The 23,572-nt window shown below is 38.9% G+C and overlaps 1 protein-coding gene across 3 annotated transcripts; it reads left to right on the top strand.

Annotated features, from left to right (window-relative positions):
- The first annotated feature begins 1,184 nt into the window (after positions 1-1,184).
- LOC139949956 (MFS-type transporter SLC18B1-like) lies at positions 1,185-20,400 on the top strand. Of its 3 annotated transcripts, XM_071948549.1 has the most exons (14): positions 1,648-1,818; positions 6,270-6,674; positions 7,245-7,340; positions 10,232-10,305; positions 10,517-10,664; positions 11,640-11,708; positions 12,206-12,293; positions 12,722-12,858; positions 13,377-13,475; positions 13,660-13,751; positions 15,065-15,160; positions 17,405-17,479; positions 18,071-18,214; positions 18,852-20,400. In XM_071948549.1, the coding sequence occupies exons 2-14, from the start codon at positions 6,312-6,314 to the stop codon at positions 18,880-18,882; spliced, it is 1,512 nt and encodes a 503-aa protein (XP_071804650.1). In that variant the 5' UTR covers positions 1,648-1,818; positions 6,270-6,311; the 3' UTR covers positions 18,883-20,400. The 3 variants fall into 3 exon arrangements, with proteins under 3 accessions (XP_071804649.1, XP_071804650.1, XP_071804648.1); XM_071948548.1 differs by lacking the exons at positions 1,648-1,818; positions 18,071-18,214; positions 18,852-20,400 and adding an exon at positions 1,185-1,264 and having other exon boundaries at positions 17,175-17,405; XM_071948547.1 differs by lacking the exons at positions 18,071-18,214; positions 18,852-20,400 and having other exon boundaries at positions 17,175-17,405.
- Positions 20,401-23,572: the final 3,172 nt, after the last annotated feature.

Below are 23,572 nucleotides of genomic sequence, written 5' to 3'. Positions count from 1 at the left end.
GCAGCTCGAATCGACATACCGGCTTCTATCAAACCAACGATCCGTCCTCTTTCCTGTTTGGTCAGTTGAGCCATCTTTCCTGTTATGGCCATCTTTCCTGTTATCTTGAAACACCTTTCCCTGTCTTACCATAATCAGGGATTCTGGCTCTTAACCCATTTTGTTGTATGCCTCCCATCTTTGACCCCTTTGCTTGGTTACTGACAATTATTGCTGATGTTCATCGCAACCGATTTATCCAAAACGCGACAAACAAATCATTTATAACGGGCGTGCAAAAGAAACGCTGATCTTACTCGTCACAATACAACGATTTAGCTTGAATAGGGGCTTTTGCAACTTTTGAAATTCGACCTTAAGCCACTCAAGTGCCCATAAATCCACCAAACAACATCGTAGCGCAACATAAGATGTGTCAAAATGTGCAGAAATTAACGGTGAATAGAAATGAATAATTATTTTTTGGCATACTATTTCAGGTTCCGATATATCTGACCATTTGTAAGTGTTTAGATACTTTATTGGCGCAGTTTAGCATTCCCCCTGACAGCATTCCCCCTAAAACTTGGTTCATAGATCGGCACTTGAAAATGCTGTCAACCAAAAAGGTTCTACTGCTGCTCACATTTTACAGATGTTCTGTGCTGTTCTGTATGCCTCTTATTGGCCTAAGATTGCACCACAGAGCATCTAGAATGCAAAATTTTCCCGGGCCCTTAAGCGGGCCCTTGTTCTGTTCCATTCTGACAGATTTGCCCCCATAAAACTTGTATCTTAGGTCTGGTGATGATAGGGATGAAACGCCGTCTGAGCATTAGAATGCAGAAACAATATTGATATAGCGAAGCTATATTTGAGTTGCTTTTAGGTACAATAACCATGATAGCAAGAATAGGTGCATCATAGCTTGAAATAGGCATTAAATTCCAACATCTGAGTGGGGGGAACATCACCCCTCAGATTCACTAGATTGCACCAGAGAGCATCTACGGGCTAAACAAATTCACGCTGTAAATGTGATGTCCCCCCACCTTTCAAGACGGATTGACGCCCCTCTCACAGGGGCTCACCCGGGTCAGCCACTAGTGCTTGTGGAGTGGGTCACTTGTGGGCTGTCCCCAGGTGCATGACCTTACTACGTGAGCGGTAAGTGATCGCTCCTTTAGCTCTTGTCAGGGGCTCACCCGAGCACCCATAGCATCCCAATTAACCTTTGGATTGTAATAAGGGAGATACAAACGGGAGTCACAGCGGTTAACATCAGGTAAGCATTTTGCTAAACGTTGTCAAATCGCCGTGTCGAACTCAAAGAATTAGAACAATATCAGTTAACTTCGACAAAGGAGCGACGTTAAGTGCAAACTTTTGATATAAAAACAGTTCGAAAAATAATGGGCGATAATCGGCCTGCACATTTTGGTATGTACAGGTTCGACACTGTCGTTTACGGCACGGCTGTTTCACTGTGGTTGCATGTTGACAAACGTCGCTCCTTGTCCCAATCGAATTGGGCTATTGCTCTTTGGAAATACTCAATCAAGCAGAAAGCTTTTGAAAAACGTATGTGAGCTGGGATTTATCATTGCATACGTAATAGTCGTTCAAATTGTCAGCCTAGCAAACCTGATGAGGCGCAGTAAAAGAATTTTAGGGATTTAAAACGCTTCACACAATGCACCACAACACTTGGAAGAGAAACAACATCTGATCGGACACAAAAAGCATCCTTACAGATGGAAACTAATCTAGTTTGTAGGTGAAACTTTGCATAGTTGAAATGCGTATAGTAACGATTTGCGGTAACACCATCTAATCAAGGTAGGTTGACACAGTAACAACCACGAACGTCACTCACCGACGATGCTTTAAGTATGAATTTGTCATCAACTTTCCTGACATAGTTTTCGAGAAAGAAGTAATGTTTCACAATTTGATTTCGAGACCTCAAATTTAGAATTTGAGGTCTCGAAATCAAGCATCTGAAAGCACACAACTTTGTGTGACAAGGTGTTTTTTCTTTTCTTTCATAGTTATCTCGCAACTCCGACGACCAATCGAGCTTAAATTTTCAGAGGTTTGTTATTTTATGCATATTATGTTGAGATACACAAAGTGCGAAGACTGGGCTTTGACAGTTACCAATAGTGTGCAGTGTCTTTAAAGATACAACGTTATTTGACAGAAAATCAAAATGAGCAGAATTCATTCGGTCATAGTTCCCGAACAAGACATCACTACTCCGTGCAGGAAAACCATGCTAATTAATGGTTGATTTTTGGACTACCGGTGGAAATCGCTGTATCCTAACTGGACTATGGAACGATCCGGTCTCGTTTTCAACATTTCCGGGAAGAATATGAGATAATCTGTCCATATTATATACTTATTGTGGACTGTTGCCTACATTCATAACGGGAAAATTTGCCGTGTTTTGGGGACTTGGTTTCTTTCTTTTTGAAGCCGTTTTGTACGTACAAATTTCTCTTTTTAGAATTTGAGTTGCACCGATTTTTTTTTCTTCATACATTACAAAACGACAGATATGCTCTTCATTTCAATGTTCTGCTACATTTCCAATACTTTTCAGAAGCCATTTGGAACCGAGATCACGCATGAAAAACCACACCAAACCCCTGCAGATAAAGCCCGGCAAATACGCTTATATTAACGCATAGGTCGCAGGTACACTGTCATGGGTACTATAATAAATGCCCTTTGCTTTCATGTACATGTACTAATACCTGCGTGACCTACAACTCTCTTGACACTAGTCTTTCGAGTTGTGTGTGCTATTTTTTTTTTTCATAATGCAACCCCGACTATGAGGTAAGTACCCCGACAAAGTAAAGCTTCTTTGAACTTGAAGATAATTGTATACATACATCCAGTGGCTATATGTGTCACAATGACCTCCTATTCGTATACTTATTGTCGATAGGGTTTCTTTTACCCCTCTCTTAGATCAGAGTGTCTACACGTGGATAGGTTGTTCACTACTGCTAGGTGTCTAGACTAGTGGATAAGTTGTTCACTACTGCTATTACAATATCTTAGATCAGAGTGTCTACACTAGTGGATAGGTTGTTCACTACTGCTATTACAATATCTTAGATCAGAGTGTCTACACTAGTGGATAGGTTGTTCACTACTGCTATTACAATATCTTAGATCAGAGTGTCTACACTAGTGGATAGGTTGTTCACTACTGCTATTACAATATCTTAGATCAGAGTGTCTACACTAGTGGATAGGTTGTTCACTACTGCTATTACAATATCTTAGATCAGAGTGTCTACACTAGTGGATAGGTTGTTCACTACTGCTATTATAATCTCTTAGATCATCAGAGTGTCTACACTAGTGGATAGGTTGTTCACTACTGCTATTATAATCTCTTAGATCATCAGAGTGTCTACACTAGTGGATAGGTTGTTCACTACTGCTATTACAATATCTTAGATCAGAGTGTCTACACTAGTGGATAGGTTGTTCACTACTGCTATTACAATATCTTAGATCAGAGTGTCTACACTAGTGGATAGGTTGTTCACTACTGCTATTACAATCTCTTAGATCATCAGAGTGTCTACACTAGTGGATAGGTTGTTCACTACTGCTATTACAATATCTTAGATCAGAGTGTCTACACTAGAGGATAGGTTGTTCACTACTGCTATTACAATATCTTAGATCAGAGTGTCTACACTAGTGGATAGGTTGTTCACTACTGCTATTACAATATCTTAGATCAGAGTGTCTACACTAGTGGATAGGTTGTTCACTACTGCTATTACAATATCTTAGATCAGAGTGTCTACACTAGTGGATAGGTTGTTCACTACTGCTATTACAATATCTTAGATCAGAGTGTCTACACTAGTGGATAGGTTGTTCACTACTGCTATTACAATATCTTAGATCAGAGTGTCTACACTAGTGGATAGGTTGTTCACTACTGCTATTACAATATCTTAGATCAGAGTGTCTACACTAGAGGATAGGTTGTTCACTACTGCTATTACAATATCTTAGATCAGAGTGTCTACACTAGTGGATAGGTTGTTCACTACTGCTATTACAATATCTTAGATCAGAGTGTCTACACTAGTGGATAGGTTGTTCACTACTGCTATTACAATATCTTAGATCAGAGTGTCTACACTAGAGGATAGGTTGTTCACTACTGCTATTACAATATCTTAGATCAGAGTGTCTACACTAGTGGATAGGTTGTTCACTACTGCTATTACAATATCTTAGATCAGAGTGTCTACACTAGAGGATAGGTTGTTCACTACTGCTATTACAATATCTTAGATCAGAGTGTCTACACTAGTGGATAGGTTGTTCACTACTGCTATTACAATATCTTAGATCAGAGTGTCTACACTAGTGGATAGGTTGTTCACTACTGCTATTACAATATCTTAGATCAGAGTGTCTACACTAGAGGATAGGTTGTTCACTACTGCTATTACAATATCTTAGATCAGAGTGTCTACACTAGTGGATAGGTTGTTCACTACTGCTATTACAATATCTTAGATCAGAGTGTCTACACTAGTGGATAGGTTGTTCACTACTGCTATTACAATATCTTAGATCAGAGTGTCTACACTAGAGGATAGGTTGTTCACTACTGCTATTACAATATCTTAGATCAGAGTGTCTACACTAGTGGATAGGTTGTTCACTACTGCTATTACAATATCTTAGATCAGAGTGTCTACACTAGTGGATAGGTTGTTCACTACTGCTAGGTGTCTACACTAGTGGATAGGTTGTTCAATACTGCAATTATAATCTCTTAGATCATCAGAGTGTCTACACTAGTTGATAGATTGTTCACTACTGCTAGGTGTCTACACTAGTGGATAGGTTGTTCACATCAGAGTGTCTACACTAGTGGATAGATTGTGTTCACTACTGCTAGGTGTCTACACTAGTGGATAGGTTGTTCACTACTGCTATCACAATATCTTAGATCAGAGTGTCTAGTAATCTCTTGCTATTATTTGGTAGTATAAGCCGTGGTTTCACATGTCATTAACGCCCTCTTTTCTTATATTATGTAATATATTGGGGTAGGATCGAGTAGGGTATAAGAGTGGAGTGTGAACATGTGTGTGTAGCAAGGGGGCCTTGTGACCGTCGACTGAGACGCCGGCACAGCATTTTGTATTGCTGTGTGTTTTGTGGGTTTGGTTTTGCCAAGGTTTGTGCCGGTTTAGCTTCTGCGATCATCCACGGATAAGAAACCGTAAGTTGATGTAATTACATAAGATTGTGATTTACATTAATATGATGTTTAGCTCATGAGCATTCCAGAAATTTCGCCATAGAAACGTCACATCAAAAATCTCAAACGAGACCGAAAACAGCTCATAAATTAAAGCTTGTAAAGACGTAAAACTTGCTATTAGTGTGTATAGCAACAACAACTTTCTTGAATGTTATGACGTCATCAATGACGTCATTACATCAAATTGAATTTTTATATTAAAATTATCGTATCCAAAGAACCACACATGCTACGAACATGATAATTGCACCATAATCAACCGGAAGGAAAAAAACATAATATAAACAAATAAAAATACATTTAAAAAAATCCTCAACCATACTGTTTGATTTTTACAAGCTATAAATAATTATAAAAGTGGGTAACAATTAAAAAAAAAGGAAAGCAGAATGTTACCCCAAATTTTACCTTTACTTCCAGCTCGAACCAGAAGATGAAGATAAAAATTTGAAACAATCATAACTCCTAAACCACATAATTATTGAATTTGTCCTTCGATACGTCATCAGCTCAGCTGGCGTTCCAAAGACTTAACAAACGCGATCCGAAGCTTGAACCCGTTTGGTTTAAACTCGAAGTTGATGCTTATTTTTGAAACAAAATTTAAATCTAGTGCCAAACCTTGGATTTATATAGACCTTAATTATCGTATTTGTCTTTGGAAACCTAACTAGCTGTTGGTTGTCTTACGTCATTCAGAGTTCTTGTTTTTGCGCCAGGGCTGTCTTCGTTGACAGACATCGCACTAGAAATATATGTCCAATAGCACAAAAAAGTCGAAAGAAATGCATTGAATTCAAGTTCAAGCCGGAAGATTAAGATGAATAAATGTAAACCAAGAAGCAGGTGAAATGAAGCAACCAAATCAATCACAGTTTTGTTGACAAACTAGTTGTCTGTCTTTAATGTTGGGTAAGCGACATTTATATAATTTTTACCTTGTTATTTTATATTTTTTTGTAACCAGATAACGAAAAGAACCGTGTTGCATCAGAAGACATCAAACAAAATGGAAACCGAACCCCTAAATGGAAGTGAGGAAGTCACTCCCATGTTAGCAACATCGTTTCCTGACAATCATAGCGAAATTCAATCAGCACACAGTATCCAAGAAACGTCACTTATAATAAATGATGATGCGAAGTTACTAGAAACCAATAGCCAATGGCAGGAGGCTAAAGTTGAAGGACCGCCCACATCATGTGACAGTGATCCGAGTTATGAGGACAGTATTGATGAGTCTATGGACAATGATGAAGATGAGAAACCCAAGCTCACGACACACCAAAAACTGTCCATGGTTCTGATTATCCTAGCAACATTAGCAAATACTATGTCATTTTCCATCCTGGCTGCCTTCTTTCCAATAGAGGTTTGTAAAGAAAAAACATTTCAATGAAGGGACACGTTTCCTTGGATCGGTCGAGTTGGTCTTTGTTACGAAATGCATATGGTCAGAAAGATGTTTTAAAAGTAGAATATAATGATCCACACAAGTATCACTCGGAATCGCACGGTTTTCCTTTTACGTCGCGAACTATCACGGTCGGCCATTTATGGGAGTCAAAAATGACTCCCATTTCTGGGAGTAAATAATGACTCCCTTAAACGGCTTTAACCGTGTTAGTCGACGATGTAAAACGAAAACCACGCAATTTTCATCGCATTCTACCTGTACAACATCTTTCTAACCATATGCATTTTATAACAAACGGTTGCAAACGCTTTTTATAGACCAACTCGTCCGATCCATGGCAAAGTGTTCATTTGAGTTACTGGCCGACATCTAAACAGTATTTGAAGCAATGAACTTCCCGGCCTTGAAAGACACACTGGGACTAAACTGACTAAAGTCAGTATTTTAGCAAAATAGTTGGACCGATCAAACACTGTTCTCTCTTCAGAGTAAAATAATCCATCTCGATTTTGTTTTAAATTGCAGGCTGAGGCCAAAGGGATGTCACAATCAGTGATTGGTTTTGTGTTCACGGCGTATTCTCTCGCATCGAGTATTGGTTCACCAATCTGTGGAAAGTTTGTAAGTTTCAATAATGTTTGCAGTATAAACACTTACTTGCCAGGTAAAGTTTGTTCTTTATAGAAATGTCGCGCAGTATATTGTTCGGATTTTCCGGGGACTTCTTAGTTCTGAGAAAGAAATTCCTGTTTTTAAACTGCTACCTGGGTGGAAGGTAGAAACTTGGCTGGGACTACTACTCTAGCATAGAAGATCGTTGCAGTAACACGGAAAGAGTTCGTAATTGGTGTATTTGTAAGTTTCCTTTTGATTAAAAGTAATGCAAACTTATTAACCAATCCCCTTCCCTTTCGAAACAAATGACGCTGACAGTGGGCAGTACCACATCCATCCAAACATTCCACTCTGTTTTAGCACCCAAGTGTTTTGGGCTGCGATAAGATTGATATACCTGCGGGCCCCATGCTATAAAGAATGGATGGTAATAATGGGAGGGGCCTAGCATGTACAAGGGCTTAAAGCCAGTGGACACTATTGGTAATTACTCAAAAAGTAATGTAGTTTTGCGAGAAAAAAGTTATTTACCATGAATTTGATTTCGAGACCTCAGATTTAGAATTTGAGGTCTCGAAATCAAGCATCTGAAAGCACACATATTCGTGTGACGAGGGTGTTTTTTTCTTTCATTTTTATCTCGCAACTTTGACGACCGATTGAGCTCAACTTTTCACAGTTTTTTTTATGCATATGTTGAGGTACACCAACTGTGCGGACTATGCACTGCAAATTTGTTGGTCAAAAAATGTGTTGGGAAAATGCATTACTAATTTGTTGGTCACAAATAATGGACGTTGGTTAAACAAAACCGTTGCCCAACACGCTTGGGCAAAGTTAACCAAATTATTGGTTAACTGATTGGTCCAATGTGTATATTATTGTAGTTGGGCAAGAGTTGCCCGAGAAGTTGGTCAAAATTACCACAGTAACCGATGGTGTTGTGCTCAAAGCTTTCTGGTTGTTGGGCAAAGTTCCCGGTGCGCATTTTATTATTGCAAGTACAACGTTCGTACTGTATTATGTAGTAGTAATAGTAGGCCTACACATACACACACAAGCAACATCATGGTGGCTGACTGTCAAAAATACTCTTCAAGATTGGGGAATGGAGTGCTTCTCTGAAACATTATAGGTAAGATGCTAACAACAACCAATATTTAAAGGTATACCCATAGAATACACTGATTCATGTGTAGGGACACAGTTTAGTTTTCAGAAGTAACGTAGGACGGATCCCACCGTGCATAGTTTGATGTTTACTCCCGTGTTGGGGAAATGGCTGCACAGTCCGTTGTCGTTAACGATCCAAAGGCAAGGGTTAGATTGAATCCGTTGTGTTCCAGACTTTTTGATCGGGCTCAGTTATCTCGTCAAAATTATATAAAGCCAATATAATTTGGAAATTATAATTTAAAACAAGCAAAAAAGAAAGAAAAAAGCAGTGAACACTGTTGATTGCTGACTCTTTTACCAGGTTACTTCTGACATGCTAAATTTATTTACCTCATCAGATCGACAAATACTACGCTGCCCATATTCCAGCAGATACAACAAAGCAGAAGTTGAAGCAGAAGAGAAGAGGAATGGCTGGCTGAAAACATTAAATACTGCACATATCAGATGAATCCAATGTGGAAAGAGTACCGCAAATTAGATGCCCTTTCCGAACTGAAGTTTTTGTTGCATCATTTTACGTTTAAAAAAAAGGGCCCTCATCTTCCTCTTTTTGAAAAAAAAACCGGACGATCAACGTATTTTTTTTTTTTTTGGCCTAACCAACAATTGAATAAAGGAGTAACCAACAAAAATACTCAATCATTGCTACTTTTGTTGGGTAACAACCTTTGCCCAACACGGTTGCCCAACTTTGGTTCAAATATCAACTGACTACATTATTGGGTAACATTTTAACCAACATAGTCACTGGTAAACAAACTTGCCCAACTAATGGTCAAAAAAATATTACCCAACTTCTGGGTAAAATGATTTGACAAACTTGTTTTGTCAAACTGTTCGCCCAACTATTGGATAAACGTTATTGCCCAACCACTGTTGGTTAAATTATGCCCAATTATGTAGCCAATTGATATTTGAACCAACGTTGGGCAAACAAGTTGGGCAATTTTTGACCAACGAGATTTGCAGTGTGTCTTTGACGATTAAAGTCACCTGGAATTGGTATTTTGTCGGAATAAAGCTTTTCTCACTCATATATTATGTGTTTTGATGAGTGGAATGTGAATAAACAGTTAACTAAGGTTCTAAAAAATTAGTTCTTATCTTATTTACAAATTTAAGAGTAGGCCCCGACCCGAGAGGGCGCTGTTCCTGACGTCAATCGAGGCGCGATATTGAAGAGAAAATGCTGCACAGTGCTGAAAAAGACGTCGGACCGAACAACTAGGCACTATTGCTCTTGTGAGTCTGACCAACCATGCAGACTGACCCCATCTGTAGTTGTTTTGCTGCATCCAGCAGCAATACAAATGCAAGAAAACAACTTTTTCAAAACGTACGAACTCATTGACTTGGACTTGCATGTTATTTGCGCGTGTGTTTACACTACGCATCAAGACAAAGTCTGCCTCGATTGACGTCACAAAAGGGGTAGGCGGAGTCAACCCCCAAACAACTTTAACTAATTTTTAAACATATAAATCGTGACAAACAATTACTAAAAAAATTGTTTTATTGTTACTAAACATCTACTTTTATGTTTGAAAAAATAAAAATTCTATTTCCAGGTGACTTTAACAATAGTGTCCACTGCCTTTAAAGTGCCTATTTCATCCAAACAACCCCCACTCTATTATATTGCAATCAAACACCCGAAAGTTTGTACTCTAATACGATTTTTATAAATGTATGATATTTGTTGGTATTTTTGTTACCAGCTACCTGTTGTTGGAGCTCGTTTCATGTTCATAGCTGGCTCCTTTCTTGCGGGTGGGTCCAACATGATGTTTGGGTAAGCTATACTTCTGACCGTGGCTTGTATTAATTTTCATTCGCCGTATTGTTTTGTTAAGGAGTGACAATTTTAGAAATTATTCATATCAAGAAAAATGAGCAAATAGATTGATTTAAAATTGGCAAAAACTGTTAACTTTCCTTTTGGATGACTCTATCCATTATTTAGGAATTTACTCATCTTGAATGAATTGTCTTACTTTTAACAGTTTGGTTGGTGATATGCCAACACTAGCTACATTTACAGCATTCTGTTTCCTGCTAAGGGTTGTTGAAGGTTTAGGACTTGCTGCTAGTTTTACATCTGCATCGGCCATTTTGGCTCATACCTTCCCGGATGATAAAGGAACTGTGGTGGTAAGGTTTTGTCGAAAGTATTTGTAGGTCTATTGAAATACTAAGAAGAAGATTTTGTAGTGATTGACCTTCCTAAAGATAGTCTGAACATTCTAGAAGTGAGACTTTAAAGAGCAAAACAAAGTTGTATTCTTGTAAAAATTTTGACACATGTTCACTTAGTACTTTACAGGGTTTACAGAAGGTAATGGTGAAAGACTTCTCTTGAAATATTGATCCATGAAATGCTTTACTTTTTGAGAAAAATTAAAACAATGAACAAATTCTCGATAGCGAGAATTACGGATTTATTTTAAACACATGTCATGACACGGCGAAACGCGCGGAAACAAGAGTGGGTTTTCCCGTTATTTTCTCCCGACTCCGATGATCGATTGAGCCTTAATTTTCACAGGTTTGTTATATTATATAATTATAAATTGTGATACACGAAGTGTGGGACTTGGACAATACTGTTTACCGAAAGTGTATAATGGCTTTAAAGTTAGGAAGTTGTTTCCTAAGTGTTAACTTGTTTAAGGTCTTATCACTGACAAGATTTTCAAACCTTAAAAGTATACAAACTCTGAAAGTAAACATTTTAGTGGATATATTCTAACATGTTTTATATTGCACAAACAGACTACGTCATCTCAAGAAGACTAATCTTGAAATTGTCTCAATTCATTTTTTGGGGTTTATTGTTAATAATAATAATAAAACATACATTTGTAAGGCGCCTTATGCAAAATGCTAAGCGCAAAAAGAGAATAAAATAGCAATTAGTGGAAGATACAATTACAGTCATGTAGGAGTACGGGTAGATGGCCTTAGCTTTCATCCAAACCGGACCTTCTACAGAGGCATAGAACAAGAGAGGGGAAAGGGAAGGATCCGGAAAGAAGTGGGAAAATTACAGCCAATCAAAGTTCCTATTTTCAGAATTAATAGTCGTGAATATATATATATATATTATGTGGGATTTTTTTTTCTCAGAGTGTAAATGAGGTGATGGTTGGGATAGGTTTTGCAGCTGGTCCAGCTATTGGGGGTTTATTGTATCAGGTGAGTAGCGTTTAAATCTTAAAGACTTTGGTAATTACTCAAAACAAATATTAACTTAAAAACTGACTTGGTAACAAGCATTGGAGAAATGTTGATAGTATAAAACATTGTGAGAACAACTCCCTCTGAAGTAGCATAGATTTTGATCAAGAGGTTAGTTCCTCACTAAAAAAACTAACAAACTTTCCTATTTGAATTAAGCACACAAATTCGTCCAACAAGTGTTTTTTTTTCTTTCATCATTTTCTCGCGACTTGGATATACCAATTGAGCTCAAATTTTTTCACCGGATTCGGGAAGGTATACTGAGTATACAGTGCTAACACACATTAGGTGTTATGTGATTTATTAGCTGTGGCTCTTCCGATAAGATGTTGTTTATTTATTGCGCATTTTCATTTTTTTTTTTTTTGTAGCGCTGTGATATAGTTATGGGGAGCGTTTCTAAATTCCTGTTATTATTATTAATATGATATATTAAATGTTTTTTTCAACAGGCTGGTGGTTTTAGACTTCCGTTCTTTATTTGTGGAGGTTTTGATTTACTGGTTGTTGTAATCAACGTTGCCATAATGCCACAGTATGGTAAGATATTGTATGTTGTGTTGTTTATAAACAAAACTCTGTCTTTATATTTAATGTAGTTTCTTCCTGTGTTTGTTGGCATTTCTGTACATTAGTTGTCTCGACTTGTACTTTGAATAAACTGTCCTTTAAAAAGGGTCTCATAACTTACCTGTTTTCCAATCTGTAGCTGTTGTCACCATCACTTTGGCATTTCTGATCTCCTTAAGCGCCTCGCATCCTTTGGTAAATTTTCTTTGTTTTTTTCTATATCTCATTGTTTCTCGACATGTCATTGTTTCTCTACACCATCTCATTGTTTTACATGTCATTGTTTCTCAACATCTCATTGTGTCTCTGTTTCATTCATCCCATTATTTCTCTATACACATCCTTGTTTCTCTGGATTTAATAGTTTATCTACAATAATCTCATTTTTTTTTTTCCAGCTTGTGAGTCTCGAAATACGGGTTCATTTAAGAAAGTCTTGACGCTTCCTGCCATGTGGCTTGCTTTGGGTGTGTCACTGATTGTGAATTCCACATATGGGTTCATGGACCCTACACTAGCACTTCATCTTGAAGAGGTCAGTTGAATTGGATTTTAGTGCTCGATTTAAGAAGGGACAGTTTGGCTGTGAGCAAAACAAACGCGCAGCGCACATACACGTGCGTCTCCCGACCTTCTGCAGATGCATAAACAATTACATGTATAGAGAACGGACTCCGCGGTATAGTGCAGTTAATTACGATCCTATAAGCTAAAAAGTAGTAGTCCCAGCCAATTTTCTATACCTTCCGCCCGGGTAGTAGTTAAAAGCACACAGTTCTTTTCAGAACTTAGAAGTCTCCCGAACATCCGATAAATCTGCTCCGCGGTTGTAGAATAAAACAAGACAGTTCTCTAAGAACAAACTCTATCTGGCAAGTAGATACACACATGGTGTTACGCAAACCAAATATATATTGATACCTCACCATGGAATGCTTCAAATATATTATTAATTGTACAAACATAATTAATACATATCAATTTAAGGTTGAAAAAGGGAGCAAAGGATTAAACAAAAATCAATATCTACTTTTCCGTTTGTTACTTTTACAGCTTCAGTTTGATGTGGTTGAAATCAGTTGTATGTTTGGTCTCTTTGGTGGATCGTATGCCATTGCTTCTATTTTCTGGGGCTACATCGCAGATAAAAAGGTAGGGTGGAACTTGCTGTTTAGCGGATGTTATTTCAAGAATTCTATTGGCCTCGGTGTTAATAATAATGAATAAATGAATACATGAATAAGTTAATAAATGGTTTATTGTTATTTCTTGATAAGATGCAGCATGCTCTAATACTGCCGATCATTACTTGGTACGCATTTTTATTTTATTTCAGAAAAATACCAGGATTTTGATTTCAATTGGATCTTTTGGCTGTGCGATGTTTTTCTTTTTCCTCGGGCCTTCTCCACTTCTAAATATAAATCCGTAAGTTTTACCTCTTCTGGTTCTTTTCTTGCTTAGCTTCGATAAACAGTTACAGTTATGATGGAACAACACAACGATTGAAAGAGTCTCTCCCTGGCCCGACAAACCACACAATTGCATTCGGCGAACGCCTCATTAAAGGGACACGTTGCCTTGTATCGGTCGAGTTGGTTTATAAAAAGCGTTTAGAACCGTTTGTTATAACATGCATTTGGTAAGAAAGATGTTTTAAAAGTACAACACAATGATCCACGTAAATGTGCCTTAAAATCGCGTGATTTTTCTTTTACTTTGGGAACTAACACGGTGGGCCATGTTATGGAGTCAAAAACTTGACTCCACAAAATGGCGTGCCCTGTAAGTCCTCGACGTATAAGGAAAACCATGCACTTTCGAGGCATATTTGTGTGGATCATTGTGTTCTACTCTTAAAACATCTTTCTAACCATGCATTTATGACAAGAGGTTACTCACGCTTATACAGTCAGCAACTGTACCGCGGTAAATGTTGGGTAAGAAGCTGATTTTGCTCATCAAAGACCAACTCTTCAAAGACTCGACCAATATAAGACAACGTGTTCCTTTGATGACCTTGGCGAAGTGTAATGTCAAAATACAGAGAGTACATTATGAGAAACCTCGTTTCTCATGCACTGAACACGTTTGGTAGTTGTCAAAGGCCAGTGTTCTCACTTGGTGTATTCCAACATTATGCATAAAATAACAAACATGTCAAAATGTTGGATCAATTGGTCGAATTACAAGAGAATAATGAATGAAAGAACACCCTGTTGCATTACTTTGTCTGCTTTCAAATGCCTAATAAAAGGCTTCAGCTGAAGTTTTTAAAATATTATTATTGAGTGAGAAATTACACTGTTTCCCAAAAACTACGTTACTATTTTTACCTCCATGTTCAGATGGAGCCGTTTCTCACAATGTTTTAAACTATCAACAGCTCTCCATTGTTCGTTACCTAGTAAGCTGTTACACTACCATGTATTTTGGAGCATTACCAATAGTGTCCAGTGCCTTTCATATGAATTTATTAGCATGTAGTTTGTTGTGAAGTCATGACCAGCCGTCGATTTCACCATACTCCCCCTAACTTAAGATTAATCTTATGACTTTAGGACGAGTTCAGTTCCGTATCGATGGACGTTGGGACGCATTGAACTTATCCTAAGTTAGGACGGGTCTCGTCCTAACTCGATATAGGATTAATCCTATTATAGCGTATCGTGAAATCGGCTGCTGGTATGTAGCGAACACATCTTCCGATGATGACGCCCACTTGTTTTTTTTTATCGCAGGCACAAGTACATTATTGTTGCATCAATAGTGATTGGTGCTGTCTCCATGGCTATGGTTGCCATGCCTACACTCGTTGATATGTTCATCACATCACAGTAAGTTCAAACAATAGGTGAACTGCACATGACGTCATCACCCGCCATATTGGATGATTCGCGCTGCGCACAAAACCCTCAGCCAATAGACTGTGCAAGTCTCGCGCAGATTTGAACTTCCGGGACCATTGTGGTCCCAACCTTATGGAGTTTTACGTTGGGGAGATTTTGTTTCGTCCATTACTTTAGTTTAATATAGTTTATAACCATAAAAATGACATATGTTGTTAAAAATGTAATACTAATTAACAATATATGTAAAAGTAAAAATAAAGTCAACATAATAACGAAGAAAAACCGATATTAAAACTTGACCTCAGGTCAGGTTATTAGTAAAAAATTAAGAATTTGTGCCCATCTCCGATCACGAAACTTACGCAGACGCTTGTTTTGGTTGCGCGGGGTAGAAAGCCTTTTCATTGGTCGCGTAGGCGTCGGCTTCCTCTTTAAACTGCGTCACGCGTTTATCTAACGCCCTTGCGGACCATCGTGCGTCCGCGTATAAACCAGCTTTCCGTAGTTTCACATTTGGGCGTAGATTTACAAAAGGGGTTTCAAAACTTTAAGATCAAACAAACATCCTTGTCCCAGAGTTTTACTTTTGTCTATACATAGACTTTAACCGATAATTGTGTATTTGTTTAAAAAGCTAAAACTAATTTAAACAAGCTCTAATGGGTATTTTTGTTGTTCAGATTCGGCATTCATAAAAAGATTTAAGCGAAGATTTGATTCATAAAAAAAATAAGTTATTCAGTTGTCGTGTTTTCTCGCTCCGGCGCGCGCGAGACTTGCACAGTCTATAGGGTGGTTGCGCAATGAGCAAAATGCGTGAACGTGAACGTGAACATGAACGTCAAATTTGTGCTATTAAAATCTCACGTTTTTAGCATACGTAAAGTTACTACTTTTACGTTGGGTATGTACATGCAAAAAGTCCAAAGTGTTCACGTTACCTAGAAACGACACGATTTTTTTCTGACGTTCACGTTCACGCGTATCGTGCAGATAAACCTCCCAAACGATAGCCTTGCCCGCGTCAAAAGTGGCGGTCTAGGATCGACCGTCGATGACGCAAAATGCAATTCATTTATTCACGTGTAATAATTTAACCACTCGAACTTTTGCAAGTGGTAGGCCTACTGTTTTCTGTTTTTTTTCTGCTTTAAGCTGTTACGAATTCCAAATAACATAATGGAATAACAAACTAAGTTTACAATTGGACTGTTTTGTTGTCAGTTATCTGTTCCCATCCCCAGGAATAGTTAATTAACAGATTAGTATTGTGAACGAAAATTTAATAACAACCAAAGCAGTTGTCAAATTGAAAAAAAAAAAAAGAAAAAAAAAATTATAATAATAATAATAATAATAATAATAATAGTAATAGCAAAATATAATAGATGTTAAATTTGCATCGGGGATAAAGAATATTAATTTTTTTTTACCCGTACACCGATGTGTGTAGCACTGTATACTCGGGTGGGATTCGAACCCACGACCCTTGCAATTCTAGAGCAGTGTCTTACCAACTAGACTACCAAGGTAACATACCTGTGATATTTTTTTCACAGGACTCGAGAAAGTACTGAGTATACAGTGCTAACACACATTGGTGTATATGGGTAAAAACCAAAATTAATAATAGCAAAACAGTGATGATAAATATTATGTATATAGACAACAGAGAAACATAGAGCCACCCCATGTAGATTATACTGGGAGACAAGTTAAAAATGTTTCTGTCGAACCGATTGTTATATAAACCAATTAACATCTGCTGATGAAAGAAATATCAGGCCCCATCTTCATATTATAGAGGTGCTTATTAGGCAGAACACTACTTGATTAACAATTTTGTGCGCAGCAGAAATGAACAAGTCAAAAAGTGTTAACTACCTTTTGGGCTGAAATAACGTTATTCTGGTAAGCATATTTTGTTGTGCTATGCTTCTTTCTGTGCTTAAGCAGATACAACTACATGTAGTTAAATGTTTGCTCGTATTCTATATAGATGGTATGGACTACCCCAAGGTTTAGGAGACATGAGTGTTATATCAGGACTCTGGCTCGAGACCTGTTGCTTTCAATGGTACAACTATTTAAATGTTTGCTCGTATTCTATATAGATGGTATGGACTACCCCAAGGTTTAGGAGACATGGGTGTTATATCAGGACTCTGGCTCGAGACCTGTTGCTTTCAATGGTACAACTATTTAAATGTTTGCTCGTATTCTATATAGATGGTATGGACTACCCCAAGGTTTAGGAGACATGGGTGTTATATCAGGACTCTGGCTCTCGTCAACCTCAATAGGGTTAGTATTTGACATAAAATTATTTTGATATAGTCCACCTTGAAGTGGAGGTGTTGATTGATAACTTCTGCTACAACACTGTCAGCTTAAGACAAGATTGATGTTGCCAACAAGAAGGCTCATTTATCTACAAGGTGATGTCCCATGACCTTGTGCAGATATAAATACCCCAGGACATCGTGGCTTACAATAATAGTCAAAAACACAAACTCATTCAGGAAAAAACGACAAATCATCAAAAAAGGGGAGAGAAGTTTTCAGAGCGCAGCACCCAGGCTGTGGAACTCCCTACCTGAAACTGTGAATCTTTCAAACTCGGTATACTTGCACTAATATGCAAAACTTTGTATATTTAAGAACAGTTTAAAAACTCATGTACATAAAGAAGCAATTTGTGCAGTGTATTTACTATTTTTGTGATGCTACTTTCATTGCTTGTTGGTTAGTTTCGTTCAGCAGCGCCATATGAGTGCCACTTTTGCAGCAGCGGGATACCGGCGTATAAAAAGTTTCAAATAATAGTAAAACCAAAATGCTCGTCTTTGCTTATTTATGTTATTATGTTTTGTATTTATTTTAATTTATTTGCAGAGTAACGGTCGGTGCACCTATGGGAGGTCTATTAACCGACCATCTTGGATTTAACAAAGCTGGGACCGTCCTTGCCGGTGTTTACATAGCAACCATGCTCGTGATCTGTTTCTTTGGACTGTGGGAATTCCGCTGTGGAAAGGGGTAGGTATTGAATATTGTCTGTGAGAAAATGGGTGTTTGCAGAAGAATGTTCGAAACTGTGGTGCATTCTGAACCCAAATTTTTGAAGATTTGTCAAATCGCTTATCAATAACTAGCGGGAAAACCCGCTAGGGTTCTGTGCTGCATGTGTTTGGATTTAACAAATCGCTAAGATTTTACTTCAACTGTGCGGCCAATCATAGCAGTGATAACGATGGGCAAAAACCACATACATTGTGTTGGTCCCCCCCCCCCCCCAAATCAGTCCATTATTTGAACGGATTTTGTTCAAAAATAGGTGAGTTTCACGATGAAGTCAGCTCCTTTCTTTCGTGTTAATTTCGCTTGTATTGGTCCAGATCCAATAAATGTTCATAGACGGACACTACAATAGTCGGTATCTCGGCCTACGTTGAGGACACCTTTTGCACTTTCTGTTGAAATGAGGTCCCATGAAAACAAAGAAGTGGCTAGTAAGGACCTCGTAGGGTAGGCATTACAAACCCACCCCAAAGACACCCAGAATGATTCAAGAGATACTGAAGTACTAAGAATTCTATCTGCGTAAGAAATTGTTCACAATCAATGCTATATCTGGATTTCTTGTTTATTGTGTTAATTGATTTTTTTTTTTTAGGAGGCGTGAACCCCGAAAGGGAGAACTTTAAATTATTAGCCTCGCTGAATGACGGGCAACACTCTTGTCTAGAGTGAAGAAGGTTCATGTCTTGTCGCTTGACTGAAGGTTGACAGGCACTTCGGATGGGATCTAAAGCCGTTGGTTCCGTGTGTTATGTAACGCACGTAAATAAACCCAGTACACTTGTCGAAAAGAGAAGGGGGTTCACCCAGTGTTCCTGGCTGGATTGGCAGCATACGCCACGTAAAACATCACATGGGGCTTTGTACAAGGAGTAGATATCATCAGAATTCAATTGTAGTCCCACATACCTTTGCAGAAAATACTTTACGTTTAAGCGCTTTGAGACGCCCTTCGGATGTAAAAAATGCGCTTTACAACAACCGATTATCTATACCGTAGCGTCACACGTTATCGACCCTCATAATTATGTTTTCGGTCCCCAACTTTGATTCCCGTTTACCGCGAGATTGTGCAAGCTGCACCGGTGACAGAAGCGATGCAGTTTACTCACGGTCTGTATTTTCATCAGGCTTAATCATGCTGAGAATAAAGTTTCCTGTCGTTGGTTATGCTCAAACATTTATAAAATGATTGATTTTGGTACTAATCACTAGTGCATTATTTTGCCAACATTCAAATGAGTCAAAGAAACATCATCCAACCTCGAAAGTTCAAAACAAAATTACTATCTGCTAGATTGAGTTTCATTCTGCTTTAGTCACTAGATGGATCACGTGAGGTGGTTACTATTTTGGATTCTATGGTGTGCAAATGTAGGGATATTAAAATATTTTAAGTGAAAATTACACAATTTTTTATTTTTTATTTACTGCATGCTGTAATAAATTCCGATAAGCGTAATAAATATTAAGTCTATATAAAGAGAAAAAATCATAGATTGGTTTCTTATCTCCTGAAACCAAACATTACTGGTCTGAAATGGGGGAAAACGGATTGTTATGAAGTGTGTGTGTTTCAAGGGGGGTGGGGTGTTTTACTTTCATGCCTTATGATATCTCTGGATTCTAATATATAGTAGCCATTATGCCTTAGCACAAAAATGTAATTAAATTTGTTAAGTAGTAATTGAATAATACTTTTGATTTATTTTGCACGCCATACTAGCTTCTGAATATTCAATAAAATACCAACCAATGAAAGGTGAGAAAACATATGACGTTGCTCCAATGTCGTGCATGCATATGCACTGTTAATGGCGGACTGTCTCTCGCAACGTAAAACCAAAACTTTAAAAAAAATCAACACACCATAAAGTGTAATGTTATTGTTAAAAAATTGGATAGATGATTTAAAAAAAAAAGTTTTTGATTGTGAACAATTTTCCTGTTATCCCACTGAAAACACATGACACCAGGATACTACAGTTTGTCTAGACAAACAAAACAATAATAACTCGGTTATTTTTCTTACAATGGTCTTGGTTTGTGTTAACAGATTTAACCTGTTTATTGTTAATTCCATTTTTCGGTAAACAACTTTGTTAAAACTTTCATAAAAAGTTGTATGTACACTGTTTCCATATTGGGGGGGGGGGGGGGGGGGCAGAATCTCCTGCCACACCGGTGTAACAGAAGCAATAAATTCGACCCACTTGAAGTGTAACTATTCACCATTGTATCAGCTTGTTTTAGTCTTGTACAAGTCCTTGGTTACCATAATCTATCCCGCCATGGGATAAACATAATTATTTTCTTCCCCTGATATCTTAGCAGATCCCCATTGTTTTTTAGTTGTTTTTTAGTGCACTTTACCTGCATATAAGTATGGGGGATAACGCAGGTACGCAACCCAGAAAAACTGGATAAAAGGTTTGCTGTCTAAAACAAACTCTCTGAAAATTGACGCCTGCGATGTTCCCGAAGCAAAAAAAATAGTCTTCAAGGACTGATGCAAGTTTAGGTAGGATCACCTGCGTGTACGTACGGTGTGCGGACTGAAACCAGTTTAATCGTCAGTTGTTTGATGTCTTGCATCCGTAGCAAAAAAGAGTTTCCACTGTACACATTTGTACGGAGCTCCAGGAGTGTCATCCCACATATTGAGATACCGACATATTTATGTCAGTAAGTCGACTTATTTCTCTCAGTAAGTCGACTTGTTGAAATAAATTATGTCAGCAAGTTGACTTATTGTTTGATCTAAGTCGACTTGGCGAGACAAATTATGTCAGCTAGTCGACTTTTTGTTTGATCTAAGTCGACTTGGCGAGACAAATAATGTCAGTAAGTCGACTTAGTACACTCAGTAAGTCGACTTGGCGAGACAAATTATGTCAGCTAGTCGACTTTTTGTTTTATCTAAGTCGACTTGGTGAGATAAACTATGTTGCTTAGTCGACTGATTGTTTTGAATGAGTTGACTTAGCTAGATAAAATATGTCGGTAAGTTAACTGATACCACGAAATAAGTCGTCTTGATGAGATAAATTATGTCGGTATCTCAATATGTGGGATGGCACTCCTGGAGCTCCGTAGTTATTATTATCGCTACAATTCTGATAGTCTGTTTGGAATCTTTCTACCAAACCCCCCTGTTGAACTGACGCTTGTGCGGCACCTAAATGTAGCCCAAGCCCTAATTATGTAGCCTGACCTAAATGTAGACCCAAAACATGTACCTATAAATGTAGCCCGGTGTGGCGGCCTCATCGCTCCGGCGGTCTCAGAGCTCCGGGTGACGTCACCGGAGATTTCGGCACGCAGTAATCACGGTCTCAGATCTCTGGCGTGTCAAGCTCTCCGGGATGACGTAGCATGCTGTCGTTGCGGGCGTGAGACCCCGTCCCCACCCCCTACCTCGACGAATAAATCTTCGAGACCTGTTTTGTTATCGTACGAGTGCTTTTCCGAGGGGCAACCCAAAACCCTTTTCTGGCTTTCAGAAGAACCTTCTTTGTAATTCCCACCCCTCAAATACTTATTATAAACGTGATTACTTTTTTTCACAGTACTGTCGCATACGCTCCACTCGTTCACCACACGATATGGGCGCCGCCATGACAGCTACGAGAGTAGCCTTGTGGACAAGTCGTTTATGGTGCCACGTTTATGGTGAAATAGTCGAGTTGCAGCGAACTGCTGGTTGCGCGACTACTACGAGCTGCCTGGAGTCGGGCAGCGCAGTAGTTGCGCAACCAGCAGTTCGCGCGCGGAGAGCACCGCTGCAACTCGACTATCTCACCGCGTGGGACAATAAACGACTCCCCTAAGTCTACTACGGGAGTGTACTCGGCACGGCGCTAAAATCGACTACTTTCGCTTGGACGTGTGCGCAGGCACGTCATGACTTAATACTACCGTATTTGGTAATCTGGAGCTCTGAGACCGCCGGAGCTCCGAGACCGCCACACCGGTACGTTGGAATAGCTTTGACGTCATTCCAGGGCATGTGCGTCAATCGGGGGGGGGGGGGGGGGCAGGGGGACATGCCCCCACCTTTTGGAGGGTGGGGGACACAATATCAAATGCCCCCCCCCCCCACCTTTTTGACCACCTTTATCATGAAGCCCAAGTTTTGCACTGTGTAAGACGAAACCCTGTGTCCCTATATGGGGATTAATACTGTGGGCTAAGGATGGCACAATATCCCCTCTCAAAATTTGCCCTAGATTACATCACAGAGCATCTCAAATGCACAATTTTCCCGGGCCCTTAATCGGGCCCATACCCCGAGCCGTAAAGGCTTCTCTCACGCATGCTCCATCGTTGACAGATTTGCACCCCCCCCCCCCCGAAAGAGTGGTGGAAGGGATGTGTACCACCCTAGCAAACCTGATGAGGCGCAGTAAAATAATTTTAGGGATTTAAACGCTTCACACAATGCACCACAACATCTGATCTGACACAAAAAGCATCCTTACAGATGGAAACTAATCTAGTTTGTAGGTGAAACTTTGCATGGTTGAAATGCGTATAGTAACGATTTGCGGTAACACCATCTAATCAACGTAGGTTGACACAGTAACAACCACAAACGTCACTCACCGACGATGCTTTAAGTATGAATTTGTCATCAACTTTCCCGGCGTCACCATTTTGAAAGTGCGTCAGTATTTTCCTAAATTCAACGTCTGTCCCCGAGTCATTTTAAATTTCCGCACTTTGCCAAACGAAATATGAGTCGACAACATAAAGGTGTATACTGTCCTTACAAATCAAGCTTATAACAAGCAAGCCGAAATGGTTACCCATAATTATCTCCGCTCCGAACGATAATCGTGGCTGGTGTGCCAGCGCACCTTCCTTCACCCGGTGCGTCAACCTCGGAGCTGAGCTGGGGGGGGGGGGGGATCCCAGCTCTACAAACGAGTGTGGATCAATTAAGCTGATTTCATGTTTGTTGAACAACCCTACAACACTCTTTTAAAGTAGTAATTTATTGATGGGTAAATTTAGATGTCGACAAAAAAGGTGTGGGTTGAAAGAACAGTCATAGGAACCCAATATAGTTTGCATAAAAACATCATCTTACTCTGTGCACAAACAAACTTAACCCTTTGATTTTCGCTATAACGTTTTCACAGGTGTACATTTTCAGAACACTTCAATCTTTAGTGTGTGGGTCCTGTGAACATCTATTCATCTGATTAGACCATTGGAACAAGAATTGGGCTCCAAAATTGTGCTCCAGTTTTTACCCAAAATAAGATCAGCCTTCAGATTGCAACCAGTGGGTCCAGCATATATTAATATTGT

This window comes from Asterias amurensis, chromosome 17, assembly GCF_032118995.1.
Source record: "Asterias amurensis chromosome 17, ASM3211899v1".
NCBI lineage: Eukaryota > Metazoa > Echinodermata > Asteroidea > Forcipulatida > Asteriidae > Asterias > Asterias amurensis.
The sequence above is the reverse complement of the archived record's forward strand: the minus strand, read 5'-3'. Positions and strand labels throughout refer to the sequence as shown.